This window comes from Ursus arctos, unplaced genomic scaffold, assembly GCF_023065955.2.
Source record: "Ursus arctos isolate Adak ecotype North America unplaced genomic scaffold, UrsArc2.0 scaffold_34, whole genome shotgun sequence".
NCBI lineage: Eukaryota > Metazoa > Chordata > Mammalia > Carnivora > Ursidae > Ursus > Ursus arctos.
In genome coordinates, this window is record NW_026623030.1 from 3,249,580 (window position 1) to 3,264,952 (window position 15,373).

General features: G+C 57.7%; 1 protein-coding gene across 1 annotated transcript; it reads left to right on the forward strand.

Moving 5' to 3' along the window:
* Window positions 1–3,796: 3,796 nt before the first annotated feature.
* On the forward strand, window positions 3,797–8,764 carry LOC113247039 (RIMS-binding protein 3A-like). Its single transcript, XM_026487844.4, has one exon. It carries the CDS (start codon window positions 3,797–3,799, stop codon window positions 8,762–8,764), a length of 4,968 nt encoding a protein of 1,655 aa, XP_026343629.3.
* Window positions 8,765–15,373: the final 6,609 nt, after the last annotated feature.

Below are 15,373 nucleotides of genomic sequence, written 5' to 3' on the forward strand. Positions count from 1 at the left end.
AATCACTGCACAATGTGATGAGTGTGGGGGTGGCAGAAGCCTGGCACTGGGGAAGCCCTGGTTTGCTCATCCACTCAACCACATTCCAGAACGCCTCTGACATGCCACAGGTGGTGCCAGCCCAAGCAGCAGCTGGATGGTGACTGTCGGGTTCCCAGAGACTCACCCCAGGATCCTCTTCCTTGGCAGCAGCCTGCCCTCCTGCCCTGATGGTTGGGACTCCCTCTAGAGGCTGCAGCAGACATCCAGGCCGTGGAGCCCTAACCACTGTCCCAAGTGACAATCCAGATCTGCAGCAGCCGCCTATGTGCCCTGGCAAGCCACCTGCTCCCACCAAGCCTCGGGTTCTCCTCTGTCAAACAGAGCTGCAGTGAGGATTCCATGAAGATTCTCTGCCTGTGGCTACCACATCCAGTGGCCCAGCACCAGCTCAAGGCTAAGGCCATCCTTGCATCACTCCACCCCCCAATTCCACATTGCTTCTCCAGGAGAACAACTGGAGTCACAATTCTCTGTGTTCTTGTTACATACCATTGCCCAAAGGCATCGATCTCCCATGGCACACCAGTGATTCAGGAGAACCGGATTTGAAAAACGTGAGTAACAGCAGAAAGGGTGGAGCCCACAGAGCCACATACTGAATGAACACGACATCTGCTTCTCTGAGCCTCTGTCTCCCCACCTGTGAGATGGGGCCAAGGTCAGCTGCCCACCTACCCGGAGAAATGACTGTGTAAGTGAGAGGGCCTGAAACATAGAGAGGTCATGGACGCCATAGGCAGAGAAGCAAAGCGGTCTCTAATGTGACCATAACATCAAGGTCTAGGTGCAAATAGCCAGGTATCGATGTCCATCTGCATCTCCCAGGAGCCACTTGGTGCTGGGACAGGAAGAACAGGAAGGAGCCAGACTTAAGTAGGGCTCCTGAGCTCCCTCTCCAGCCAGCTAGGTGGCCAGGCTGAGAGAGGCCATGAATACGTGTATGTATGTGTGTTACGCAGCTTTGGATCCTGCCAACATCTCTAATGAGGCCTGACCCTCACTCCAGCCTAAGGTGTCTGCCCCAGGCCCAGATAGGCAGCCCAGAGCCTGGGGCTTCAGGCCTTGATGCCAGGTGGTACCCGAATGTGGGAGATAGGCAGGCTGGGTGGCCTGGTTGGACGGTGCCCTTTGTGCCCTTCCTGCTTGCCTATCCCTGGGTCCCTATCCCTCCTTTCTGGGGAAGGACTTTTCACTTATTCCTTCTCTGAAACCACTCTGGGCAGGGACACTAATATATATCAGATACATCCCTATTCCAAATGGAGGGGTGCCAGTTAGGGCAGTCAGGGCTGTAGAGTTCTTGGGGGCCCAGACCCAGCCCACAGAGTCAGGGAAGGCTTCCTGGAGAAGGAACTGCTAAGCTGAGGCTAAAGGACAAGACAAGGTCAGCACTAGGTAAGTGGACAAAAACTCCTGCTCCACAAGGCCTTGAGACTTCTCATCTGTAAAATGGGTGGTGTAAAGAATGAATGGCATTTAGAACTGAGCATGGCACATAGTAGGTTCTTGGTCTGCAGGGGGCGTTGTTTTTTTGTGTTGGGCAATCTAAGCATCCCAGGCAGGGGGAACAACACACACAAAGGCCCAGGAGCCTTTCAGGCAGGGAGATTCTTCAGATTCCTGGAAGAAGCCTGTGAGAGTCTAGGCCAAGCCCTGGATGGGAAGATGAGAACTTACGCAGACCTTGATGCAGCTCCTATCACACACCTGGCCAGCAGCTGACAAGAGTCCTGGTGTGTCTCTCTCTAAACCAGGGAAGGCCGGTGTTATCAATACATCCATTGTGTAGAGGCCAGGAGAGGGGGCGTAATCGGCCATGTCACTCAGCCAAACAGTGGCAGAGCCTGGATGGACACCCAGGTCTCCGAGGCTTCCCATCTGCCATGAGTAATCTGGAGTGAGTCCCAGGGAGCACAAACGTTACCCATGCTGCCTCTACCACAGCCGCCCTGACCGGCCTCAGCCAAATCTCTGCTTGCCGACCTCAGTTTCCCTAGCTGCAAAAAAGGGACAGGGATTAAGATCAGTGAGCTGGGACGCCTGGGTGTCTTAGTCTTCTGGTTGGGTCATGATCTCAGGGTCTTCGGATCGAGCCCCACATCCGGCTCCTTGCTCAGCCGGGAGCCTGCTTCTCCCTCTGCCTGCTGCTTCCCCTGTTCTCTCTGACATGTAAATAAATAAAATCTTTTAAAAAATAAAATAGAAAATAATAAAATAAAAAATCAAATCAAATCAGTGAGCTGCCAACCAGAGCCTTGCTCTGTTCTAGGCACTGTGTGGTCTCACCTTAGTGAAACCTCACAAACTGAAGAAATAGATGTTCTGAGAGGTCAGGGAACTCTGGGAGGTCACACAGTACAGAAAGGGGATGCATTATTAGCTCATTTCACAGATGAGGACATGGAAATGGTACAAGGAGCTGAAGGACCCTTTGACTCCAAAGACACACCAACCCTAACCGTCTGACCACATGGCCCCTTGGAGAGCCACAGAAAGTTCTCTGGCCTTGCTACCCCCAGGGAGATGGCATCGGGAACCAGCTGGGCCTATAACTAGCTGACTTTACCTTTTGGAGGATCAGGAAGCCCTGAGCACTCCTTGGCCAGACAAAGGGTGGGCTGGGCCCCCATGGCATCCCCATTCTCCCCTCCCTCCCTGGCCAGCTCCCCATCCTGGGTTCTACTTGATCCTTTCTCCTTCTGCAGAGGCAAAGCGTGAGACCCTCCCCTGAGAGAAACACTGAGGAATGGTCTTCACAGCTGCAACCCTAAGATTGGGCAGATGGAGTCAGAGCGCCCACAGACTCTGGAAGCAAAATTTCCCAAGTTTGACTCCCCACTAAGCTACTTCTGGGCAGTGTGACCATGAAGAGGTCCTTATCTCTCAGAGTGTCCTTGCAAGATGAGCATAAAAATGAACCAAGAAAACATAGGCCAGGGGTTTGCTTCTCCAAGGAGGCTTTCTCCTTTAAATCAGCTGGCATGGTATGCCCAGACTATGCACCTAAGAAAGACCTCTCATCTGTGAAAAAAAGACAAAAAACACACACCAAAACAAACAAAAAAAAAGACTCCTTGTCTGTAAAATGGGCGTAGTAAGTTTAAATAGATAATGCATGCAAGTGCCCAGGTCCTCAGGGGTCCTTGGAAGGGTAGGCACCTTTGGGGTGCAGACATCAGATGCACCCTCCCCTAGCAGGTGTTCAGGGCTCACCTCCAAGTTTGGGGGTATTCTGTTGTGGTTCCCAGACACTTAGGCCAAATAGGCCACCTGAACAGGCACCAGGGCCAGGCGGGATCTGCTCACACCCCATCCTGACCTTGACCCACACATGGTGCTCCTCCCTTCAGGTCCAGAGCAGTGGCCGGGGCTTGCCCCGGTACAAGTTGGCCTGAAAGGATTGTACAGTGCCTGGGAGAGTATCCCCGGTGAGTCACAAAGGACATGACACCAGAAACAGGGAAGGGCCTGGGATCAGAGAGAGACCCCTGGCATCCCAGAAAGGACATAGGCTGCGTTGAGCAAGGCAGTCTGGCGCCCAGCCCCCCGCGTAGGCAGCCAGGAGAGGAGCTCAGGCTACAGCACCCGCAGCACAGGATGGGGGAAGGCGCTCAGAGGCGGAAGGGGCGCGCGGAGACCCCCAGGGGCGCCGGAAGGAGCGCGCGGGGCGGTTGGCCGCAGCGGGGGTGGTGGCCGTTGGCTAGCAGCGGCCTGGGCCAGGCGAGATCAGGCGTCTGGCCAGGCCGTGGCCACCATGACCAAAGACTCGCCCAGCCCTTCGGGCGGGGGCCGCGCGACACCTAAGAAGCCGGGTAGTCCGAGTCCGTCGGCGGCGGTGCTGGAGGAGCAAAGGCGGGAGCTGGAGAAGCTGCGGGCCGAGCTGGAGACTGAGCGGGCGCGCGGGCGGGCGGACAGGCAGCGCTTCTCGTCCCAGGCGCGCCAGCTGCGGGAGGCGGCCGAGCGGGAGCGGCAGCAGCTGGTTGACCATCTGCGCTCCAAGTGGGAGGCTCAGCGCTGCCGGGAGCTGCGGCAGCTGCAGGAGGATGTGCTGCGGGAGCGTGAGGCCGAGATCCGGCAGCTGCTGCGCTGGAAGGAGGCCGAGATGCGGCAGCTGCGCCAGCTGCTGCACCGCGAGCGCGACGGCGTCATGCGCCAGGCCCGGGAGTTGCAGCGCCAGCTGGCCGAGGAGTTGGTGAACCGTGGTTACTGTGGCCGCGCGGGGGCGCCCGAGGTCGCTGCCGCTCAGTGCCACTGTCGCCTGCAGGAAGTGCTGGCACAGCTTCGCTGGGAAACCGACGGTGAGCAGGCTTCGCGCATCCGACACCTGCAGGCTGCGCTCGACGTGGAGCGCCAGCTCTTCCTCAAGTACATCCTAGAGCACTTCCGCTGGCATCCGGCTTTGCCCGGCTCCCCCAACCCCCAAGCCGTGCATTCTTCTGAAGGACCGCCCCCCCATGCCGCCAATGACTCCCCCGGGCCACCAAAGTCCGTCTGTAGACTCGAATCCCTGAATGCTGACTGCCTGAGCGCTGGCGTCCGCCTGCGCTCCCGCTCCCTAGACGTGGTGCGGGCCGGGTGCTCCAACTCCCCAGATAGCCTGCTCCACACGCGCGCCAGCTCTCTCGATTCCTTGGCACCAGCGCGTTCCCGCTCTCTGGACATCACCCTCAGTTGCCCCAAGGCCCCCGAATCCGAGGAGCGGGCCTCCTCGCTAGGCGCGTCCATCTTAGGCTCCCCGAGTACCCAGCCGCCGCCGCCACTACCACCGTCACCACCACCACCACCACCGCCCTCAGAGTACAGGAGCCCTAGCGATCCGCCAGGAGACTCCGGGAGCCAGCCCTGCGAAGCCCTAGCCCGCTCGCCGCCTGGTCTGGACTACCAGGAGCTGGTGAAGCAGAACTCGGAACTGTCCAAGGCGTTGCAGGCGCTGGCACGCCGCTGCTCCGGGCTGCGGGAGGAGAACACGCAGCTGCGGCGCGCAGGCTTCCAGGACAAGTCCGACGAGAAGGTGAAGCGGCTCAAGGTGAAGCACGCGAAGCTTACCGGCCTCGCGCGGCGCCTAGAGGACCGAGCCCGAAAGCTGCAAGAAACCAACCTGCGGGCTGTGAGCGCGCCTGTGCCGGGCGAGAGCCGCGCCGGCCTGGAGCTGTGCCAGGCCTTTTCCCGCCAGCGCGCCCGGGACTTGTCCGAGCAGGCGAGCGCGCTGCTGGCCAAGGACAAGCAGATCGCAGAGCTACGGCAGGAGTGCCACTTGCTGCAGGCGCGCGTCGCCACGGGCTTCGGCAGTGTCCTGCACCCTGGCGGGGGTGCGGCCCAAGCCCAAGCCCAGTGGCTCAACATCAGCGAGTTGGACCGACTGCAGCGCGAGTCCCAGCGGGAGGTGCTGCGCCTGCAGAGACAGCTGACACGGCAGCAGGCCACCGGCAGCGCCCGAGCGGAGGCGGAAGGCCAGAGCGCACCCAGCGAGGAGGCGCGGCGCCAGCTGCAGGCGCTGGAGCTTGAGCTGGGCGCGCGGCGACGGGAGTGTGAGGAGCTGGGCGCCCAGGCGGCAACCGCGCGGCGGCGCGGCGATGAGGCTGAGGCACAGCTGCAAGCGGCGCTACGCGAGGGAGCCTGGCTGGCCCAGGAGAATGCGCGGTTGCAGGCCCAGGCCGACTGGACGCTGAAGGTGGCGGCCGAGAACGACGATGTGCGCGGGCAGCTGGGCCGCGCGTGCCAGGAGCGCGACGCCGCCGGCATGCTGGCTGAGCAGCTGCTGCAGCAGGCGGCGCGCGGGCAGGACAGGCAGCAACAGCTGCAGCACGACCTGCAGAAGGCCTTGCACGATCTCCAGGCCGCTCGCGAGGAGTTGCTAGCGCTCCAGTGTCAGCCTGGCCGCCCTCCCCAGGAACCCCAGGAGGCCCCCCAAGCCCCGGAGTCTCAAGTTAGAGATAGTGGAAGGACCGAGTTCCAGCTGGAGCCTGAAGACCAGGCACCTTCACAACCCAGCAGAGACAAATGGGAGAATCTGGAAGCTTCTCAGCCGGAAAGTCCACTTGCCATGGAGGAGCCAGCCAGTGCCCTTCAAGTGCCTGACAGAGTCCCAGCCAGTCGACCTCTGGAGTCCAGGTCCCAGGCCAAGAAAACTAGCTCCCAGTCGAACTCTTCCTCTGAGGTGGAGTCCATGTGGGCCACGGTGCCGTCTTGTCCGACTCTGGATATGGACACAGCCAGCGAGGTGGAGGATCTGGAGCCTGACAGTGTGTCCTCCACCTTGGAAGTGGGGGGCTCAGAGGCCCCCCTGGCCCCCAAGCTCAAGATCTTCCTGGCTCGGTATAGCTACAATCCTTTTAAGGGGCCTAATGAACACCCGGAGAGTGAGCTACCCCTCACAGCAGGGGATTATGTATATATCTTTGGGGACATGGATGAAGACGGCTTTTATGAAGGGGAGCTTGAGGATGGCCGCCGAGGACTGGTGCCCTCCAACCTGGTGGAGCAGATTCCAGACAGTGACCTCCTGGACTGCCTGCCCCTCAAATCCCCTGACCTTGGCCCCACTCGACTCCCAGCTGGACAGGGCAAGTGTTTGAAGGAAGATACTGGTCACAGCTTCTTGCCTGGGAAAGCCCAGGGAGCTGTGGACAGGGGGCCATGCCAGATGGTGGGGGCAGGCTCCGAGACAGAAGTGGCAGCAGAGATCTCAGATGCCAAGACAGAAGACAGCTGGCTGGGCGCACTGCAGTGTGTGAAGGAGAAGGCCTTCTCCAGACCCCTTCTAGGGACCAGAGGGGCTCTTTGCATGGCCCCCATGCAACTACACCTGCAAAATGTTACAGCCACATCGGCCAAGATTGCCTGGGTCCACAGCAGCAGCAGCCACCTCCACATGGTGTATCTCAATGGCCAGGAGCACGCCCTCACCCCAGCGGGTGCGAGCTGCTACACCTTCCACGGCCTGCATCCTGGCATGAGGTACCAGGCACGGGTGGAGGTACAGCTGGCATGGGACTCGCTGCAGGTGCACTGGGAAACAACGTCCTCTACCATCACCTTCAACACGCCCCTGGCAGGACCCCCTGACCCTCCACTGGATGTGCTGGTGGAGCACCATGCCTCACCAGGCCTGCTGGTGGTCAGCTGGCTCCCCGTAACCATTGACTCCGCCGGGTCATCCAATGGAGTCCAGGTCACTGGCTACGCTGTGTATGCTGATGGGCTCAAGGTTGCAGAGGTTGCAGATGCCACTGCTGGGAGCACGCTGTTGGAATTTTCCCAGCTCCAGCTGCCCCTGATGTGCCAGAATGTCTCTGTGAGAACCATGTCGCTTTGTGGTGAGTCCCTGGATTCGGTACCAGCCCAGATCCCTCACAACTGTCTCACTTGTCAACAATTGCCGGAGACTTCTTCCTTTAGCTACCCCTGTGGGGACCCATCTACCTGCAGAGTCACCATCCCTGTCTGTCCTCAGAGGCTGGCGCTGGCTCCCCTGGGTGCCGCCACCAGCCCCCAGACTCCTGGAAGCTGCGGGGAGCCCCAGGCCGAGTTTCTAGAAGCCTTCCCTGAAGAACCGCCAAGGAGGCAGTCCCCAATGCCCAACCTGAGTCCAAAAAGAGAATGTGAAAGTGCGGGGTGTGGCAGCCAAGCCCAGGGGCCTCCAGAGGCCCAGGGGGTCTGCACAAAGGACCTGCTCCTTCAGCAGAGTTCCTCAAACCGCAGACCACCTCTGCCCAGTGGCCAGTCAAGGGGAGAAGACCGCTACTGGCGCGTGGGCCCCAGACAAAGCCCTGCTTCAGGAGTCATCCATCAGTTTCCAGAGTGTGGGCTCAACAAAGAACCGTATCAGGAAAAGGCTGTCCTTGAGAAGGTCCTTAGGCAAAAGCAAGATACCCAAGTGCTCATCCCTTCCTGGCTGGACACCACCAGCCAACCACATGTGTCTGACTTCCATGACATTTTGCAGGAGGATGAGGTGGTGTGCTTCAGTCGGTGGGGCACAAAGAGGAGAGAGCAGAGAAAGGAGTTGAGGACCCAAAATGGGAGAGGTCAGGCGCTGGGGGGCAAGAGAATGTGCCAGCTCCCGGTGGCCAGCCCCGAACTTTGTCCAGCTCCATCCAGCAAAGTCATTAAGATGCCCAGGGGTGGCCCCTCACCACTGGGGACAGGAGTGGACACTCTGGTCAGGGTCTTTGTGGCCCTCTTTGATTATGACCCTCTGGTGATGTCTGCCAGCCCCGAGGTGGCAGAGGAGGAGCTGGCCTTCCAGAAAGGGCAGTTGCTGAGAGTGTGGGGCTCTCAGGACTCCTGTGGCTTCTACCATGGTGAATGCAATGGGCAAGTGGGCAACATACCAGGGCACTTGGTGGCTGAGGTGAAGGTGGACACAGAGCAGACTGATGGGAGGTGGCGTTTGCCAGTGCAAGGGTACTTGCCCCCTGTGGCCCACTTCAATGACTTTGGGGGGCTCACCAACCCCCAGGGCTCCTTTCCTATGCCCCAAGGGAACCCCAGGATGTCACCACTGTGGACTCCAACAACCATGATGGCAGCTTTGGACTATGACCCCAAGGATGGGCGAGCAGGGGGCCAGGCAAAAGATAAGCTGTCACTGAGGGCAGGGGATGTGGTCACAGTCTACGGGCCTGTGGATGACAAGGGATTCTATTTCGGGGAGTCAGGTGGTCACAGGGGCCTGGTCCCAGCCCACCTGCTGGATCGCCTTTCTCTCCATGGAGAGTGAGCAAGGCTCCTGCCGGGGTAGTGGCCTCTGGCCACCCACACCCCACCAGAGAAGAAGCAAGCCCTGGGACCCTACCTACAGCACCCCTCCTCACCTCCGTGCGCAGCACTGGCTCCAAGCGTCACTGTGGGAAACTGACGGCAGTCCCTGGGTGGCCCCTCGCCTCTGAGAGGAGCAAGGCTTAAGTCTGAACTGAGCTGTCCCCCAAAGAAAGCAGAACAAGCAGCCCGTGAGAGTCCGACCGGCTGTTTCGGAGTCGTCAGTGACCGTGATGGTGTTTGGAGAAGTGCCTTTTTCTGTGCTCAGTATGCATTTTCTCTAGGAGTTTCTTTAGGAGTTTCCTCATTCATTGCCTTGTATGAAAGTCTCAAGAGAAGCCTGCCTCTTAAAAAAAAAAAAAAAAGTGACCAGAATGTTATTTTTCTATCTTATGTTCAGTCCCTCATTAAAATGTTCATAGAAAAAAAGAAAAATAATACTTTAGAAGTAAAAGCACAACCAAGGGAAACACAAACATACCTGCCCCCGCCCCCCGCCTTCTGTCTAGGAATCCTGCAATGACATCAGACATGCGTTCCCCGCTGGGGAGGGCACCTCCTTCCTCTTAAGGGGGGGTGCTCAGTTTAGGGTCTTCTGGCAGGGCCACCAACGGGTTGGCCAAGAGCCAGGGCGGATGAAGCAGGGTCCCCCAGAGGCTCGGTGAGGCTGGTGTCCCCCACAGGCCTCCCTGCACATGGCCTGTATCCCTGGGTGTCAGCCTTTGTGGAGAGTGGGATCAGCATCTCCCAACTGGGGACCCCACTCCGCATGGCGTTCATAACTGTCCCCTTTTCCCAGCGTGTCTCCCTGGGAGGGCATTTCTGTATTTCCCCCATCTTACAGAAGAGCCTCTGAGGCTCAGGGGGCCCCCTCTTGTCAGGTCACACAGCTGCAGAGCTGTGTCCTCCCACAGTCTTCTGGGCTCCCCCTCTGGGAGAGTGGGAATGAAAGGTGGTCTTCATCCATCTCTGCTTCTGTCTGACACTCCTTTGTTTCCCTGAGTTCATCGATGATGTCAAAGGAAGGGCACTGCCTTCCTGGGTGCAGGAGGAACTGACCAGAAGCATTCCCAGGCAGGCAGAAGGATTGGAGCCACTAGCAGTTAGCTTCCTTGGGGAACTGGGTCCAGAGGGTTCCACCAAGCTGGTCCTGGGAAGGAACAGACCCAGGGTGGGGGGGTTGCTGCCGTATTGTCACAAAACACAGGGGCTAGTGTGGCAGCTGTGGTGTGCACGCACCGCTCGTGAGAGGAAGGCTTCTGGCCTAAGCCTGGGAAGGAAACTGTTCCTTACTCAACCATTTTTTAATTTTTTAATTTTTTATTTATTTATTTTAAAAGATTTTATGTATTTATTTGACAGAGAGACAGCCAGTGAGAGAGGGAACACAAGCAGGGGGAGTGGGAGAGAAAGAAGCAGACTCCCAGCAGAGGAGCCTGATGTGGGGCTTGATCCCAGGACCCCAGGATCACGCCCTGAGCCCAAGGCAGACGCCTAACAATTGAGCCACCCAGGTGCCCCTCAACCATTTTTTTAAAGATTTTATTTTATTATTTATTTGAGAGAGTGAGAGAGAGCATGAGTGGTGGTGGGGGGGACAGAGGGAGAGGGAGAAGCAGACTCCCTGCTGAGCACCGGAGCCAGCCAGGTACCTCCCATGTTGACCATTTTTAAGTGTATGATTCAGTAGTGTTAAGTACATTCATACTGTCGTGCAACCAATTTCCTGAGTTCTTTTCATCTCACAAAACTGAAACTCTGTGCCCATTAAACAACTCCCCATATCACTTCCCTCAGTGCCCAATAACCTTTTTTTAAAGATTTTATTTTAGTTTATTTCACAGAGAGAGTGAGAGAGCACAAGCAGGGGGAACAGTAGAGGCAGAGGGAAAAGTAGACTCCCCATTGAGCCAGGAGCCCGATGCAGGGCTCGATCCCAGGACTCTGGGATCATGACCTGAGCTGAAGAACGACGCTTAACCATCTGAGCCACCCAGGAGCCCCAGCCCCCAATAACCTTTAATCTACTTTTTGTCTCTGAATTTGAATACTCTAGGGATCTCCTCCTGTAAGTGGACTCACACAGTAAATTTGTCTTTTTGTGTCTAGCTTATTTCAGTGAGCATAAGGTTCAGCCTCGTTGTGCAATGTATCAAATCGTCCTTCCTCTTTAAGGCCAAGTAATATTCCATTGAATGGATAGACCACATTTTGTTTACCCATTCATCCATCAGTGGACTCTTGGGTTGGTTCTACTTTCTTGGCTATTGTGAATAATGCTGCTATGAACATGGTGTGTAAATCTCTCTTCCCAGCTTTCACAGTGTTTCAAACTGTCAGGTGCCTGTGAGCGCACAACCCCAAAGGAGCCTGCGGACAACGAACAACAAGAAAACCACTCCTGCAAGAGAGGAGAGCCTGGCCCCTCCCGGCTCCTGGGCACAGGTTGGGAGGCTGCGGGGGGCTTCCCATGGACCGCGGGGGTAGGGATGTTTTCCATGCATTGGAAGAGCAACAGCAGTTCAGCAAGAGAAGAGAAACTTTAATCCACCCACTTTCAAAATTAAAGACAATAACTATAACTCCATAAGAACCAAATGAGAATTATGCTAACCGTACTGTTCCGCCACTTCTTACTTAACTTTGCATCCTTCCCTGACCACTGGTCAAGCTTGCTCCCTTTGTTCCAACAGCTGCAGAATAATCTGTCATGGATATGAAGTGGCCCCCCACCCCCTCGCTACAGCCCCTACCCCACTTTATTTTCCTCTGTAGCCCTAATCTACAGTTGGCATGTTGCCCCTGGTTTTCCTGTTGTCTGTGTCCCACCCCCACAGCCCTCTCCACAGACAGAATGTAAGCTCCAATGAAGAGACCTCTTTGGCTTAGTCATTGCCAAAGCCATTGTCATAGTGGGTCCTCAATAAATGCATGTGGAATGAAGGAACAAGTAGTTTTTGACCATCCTCTGTCTGTGGTCTCTGTGCTGGCCCAGACACTGGCCTGGGCTCCAGGCATTCATACCGCACACTGGGCTAAATCCATTGGCATAGAGGAAGATGCTGACCCTGACCAGCAGAGGGTATGTTTGCTAATTCTGACCCTGGGACACTGGGGCAGGAGAGAAGGAGGGGATTCCCAACAGCAGAAGCAAAGGCCCTGAGGCACAGGCAGGGGAAAGAGACTGGGGACAAGTACCTACCAGCTGGGGAGGGCCCCCTCTCCTGGAAGGCCTTCCAAGTCCCTGGGAGCTTCCTGCCGCCGCCACCAGGGGGCAGCCTGGGCGCACCAAGGGTGGCTCCCCAGGGACTGTGCACCTGGGCAGAGCTGCATGGGCCCACACCTGTCTTTTCAGGCCCTGAGCGTAGTGTCAGGGTAAGCAGAAACTTCTCTTTGACCCTGCAGGCCTGGGATTCAGGCCCCACCATCCCTGTTCTCTTCCTTCCCTCTCACCAAAGCACCCTGAGGGGCCCCTCCTCCCTACACAGTGGTTGCCTTTCTGGGCACCCCGGATTGATATCAGGCCTGGCAAGTCTAATACCCAGCCACAGGGAAGCCTCGCTTTTCAGAACTCTTCTTCCAGTCCTGTTTCTACAAATCCTAGCTTCCTCGAGGCTATGGGAAGTTTGAGTGAATGAGTAAGGAAGCGCGAGGCCTGTTGGCCTAGAAGAGGCAGGACCACGAGTGGTGGAGCAGCTGGGCTGCAGAGCCCAGCCAGCTAGATCCTAACCCTGGCTTGCCAGTGGACAGCTGGGAGGCTTCTCTGAACTTCAGTGTCTTCACCTTTGGCAGGGCCGGGGGTGGGGCAGGAGGTTACAGGGAGCAGGTCATACGTACAGAACACTCAGCCCAGGCTCAGGACCCAAAGGAAGACCAAGAAAGCTGGTAAGGACACAGGTGGCAGGGGCTGATGGGTCTGGATCCAGCTTGCTTCCCGCCAGGGCACTGAGAACCTGGAGACTGAGCAGAAGCACAGGGACGCCGTGTGGGTCTAGCAAGGTGGGCAGGCTAGGAAGGAGCAGGTGCCCGGTTGTTGCCTGCATTGGGGCCCCTCCCCAACTGACCAGACCACCTGGAGGCCCAAAGCCTGTCCAGGCCTGCCCAGGAGGGGGCTGGGGGATGGGAAGCCCAGCTGGCCAGAGGGCAGAGGAGCCTATGGAGTGGGCAAAGGGGCAGCATCTGAAGAGCCTGGAGAGTTCTGGAGCAAGGGTCACCAAGCCTGTCCTGGTGCTGTTCACTTCTGCCCAGGGGCCTCTGGTCAGGGCAAGTCTCAGCACCTCACCAGCCCTCCTCCCACAGAGGAGAGGCTTTCGGCTTTCGGTTATTTCTCATCAGGGACCTTGTTTCCTGCTCTGGCTCCCCACATCATCGGTATGGGTTACCCCGATTCACAAATGAGAAGAGAGACGCAGTGGCAAGAGAAAAGCAGCTGCCACAAAAATCGCGTGAAGATGCCCAAGGGACTCCTTCCAGCCTTTGCTAAAGCCCACCTGCCATAGGGACCCCCGTCCAGCTGGAGCCCCCTGGGACTAGCCCATCTGTCCCCCCTCTACCTTTCAGCGACCGGCCCCTCTTGCCCTTTGCCACTGTGCATGAGGCCCATCTTAAGCTCGTTCCAACTTTTGGTCACACCCTCCTCTGCCTGTCTCGCCCCCGTGGAAGTCAGATGGGGGGGGGCCTGCGGGAGGTCAGATGTCCCCACCTAAGGTAGGACACACCGGGCCAGCTCTGTCTTGTGAAACCAGTTGCCACTGGCTCCGGGAACCTGGGCATAGAGGGTTCGTGGGGCCACGGTGTCACTACTGACACCTCACCTGTCTCCACAAGGGCAGCCCACGTCTGGGCTCGGCCCCGCTTGGCGCTGTCCCAGGAGGTGGGTAGGTCTGCAGTGGGTCTATTCTGGGCTGCAATTCTCTGTATTTGCAGCCCCCCCCCCCAAAGGCCCTGCTATCTGATACCTGGCTCTTGGCCTGTGTGCCCCATTGTGCCCCGAACCCCCAGGTAAACTCCCTTCAAATCCCCTGGTAAATGACCACCTGGCAGGCTGTCCCCGCCTAGCCGGACCCCCAGGACATTGACCTTAGTGTGGGGGATGGCACTGGCCATACCCCTTGGCTAGAGGGTGCCCTCTCCGGGGCTTGGCCCCTCTTGCTCAGCTTGAGAGTGGGGTGGGGGCTGAATCTGAATCCTGGATTGCCCACTTCCAGTTGGGAAACCTCAGGAGATTTTTTGATTCTCAGCCTCGACTTCCTTTTCCCTAAAATTGGCCTTCCCGGCTGGGCAGCTCTATCCCTTCAGCCAGCTCACTCCGAGGTGTCCTTCAAAAGTGCCCTCTGCGGTGTCTCTCCAGGCCGCTTCTCCATCCAGCCCCACCCTCACTGGATTTCGCTGCCCCTCCCAGGTGTCTGAACTGCCCCCAGGCATAATCCCTGTAAATGAGTAAATTACCCATTCATTTCACTGCCTCTCCCATCAGACTGGGTCTAACTGCATGTTGCACCCTCAACACCAATGTCTGGATCCGGCGTGGAGCTCGCTTGCGTCAGGGTTTGTGGGCCAGCGCATTCCTAATTTAGGACAGGGGCACCAACTGGCCTGTAACCAAGACCGGCCCAAGAAAGTGTTGGCCTGGGGCTATCCATGGGCGCTTCCCAATAAGAACTGACCTTTATGAGCCCTCACCATGTGCCTTAGCTCACGTCCTTCTGTCCTGCTGCCCTGCTCACGGCAACCCTATCCAGATGGTGTAATTATTTCTCCCTTTTACAGATGGAGAAACTCAGGCTCAGAGAGAGGAGGTCATTCATCAAGGTCATTTGGTTGGTAGCAGAGCCAGGGTCTGAACCCAGGTGTGTCCCTTTGCCCCTTGCCCTTATCTGAAGGATTCCTTCCCCCAGCCTGGGGGCAGGGTCTGGGTCTAGGGAGGTGAGTCTAGGGAGGGAGAGTCAGGAATTCAAATTGGTAGAGCTGGTGGGGGGGAGGGCAAGAGGTGCTGGGGAGTGGCCAATAGTTAAGGCTTGGGCAACAGGGTGCTCTGCAGGCTTTGCTTCGGGGAGGGAGGGGGCAGTGGGGCAGGCACAGACCTGCTGAGCCAGAAATGCCCAAGGGTCTCCAGGGGGAGGCATAGGGAAGGTGGTTGTAAGCTGGGGCCAGCAAAGCACCCCAGGGGGCGGGCCAAGGGGTAGAATTGGGCACTGAGGCCCCACCCCAGAACCATGGGGATTTAAGGAGAAAGAGGCCTCAGAGAGGGCAGGGGGCCACATTTTCTAGAAGGAGGGAGTGGTCAGTCTCCACAAGGTCAGGCAAGATAAGAGTCACTGGGCCCAGCCTCCCTCGTGACTGTGACCAGAGGCTGCAGTCCCAGCCCAGGGGCTTCCGTGTGCTGGCCCGGAGGGAGCTACCCCCTCCCCCACGCTACAGGAAGCCTCACTGAACCCTGGTGATGAGAGAAGGCTCCCCAAAAGAAAACTGCAACGTTGGAATTTGGAAATTCCAAACCCTCCCCACAGTGCAGCCTTGGTCCACTCCTACCCCTCTTGCTACTCCAACAGAGTGCCCAGGCAGTTCCCAG

Excerpts from the sequence above, each read along its gene's own strand:
- LOC113247039 (XM_026487844.4), top strand. The coding sequence starts at position 3,797 with ATGACCAAAGACTCGCCCAGCCCTTCGGGCGGGGGCCGCGCGACACCT.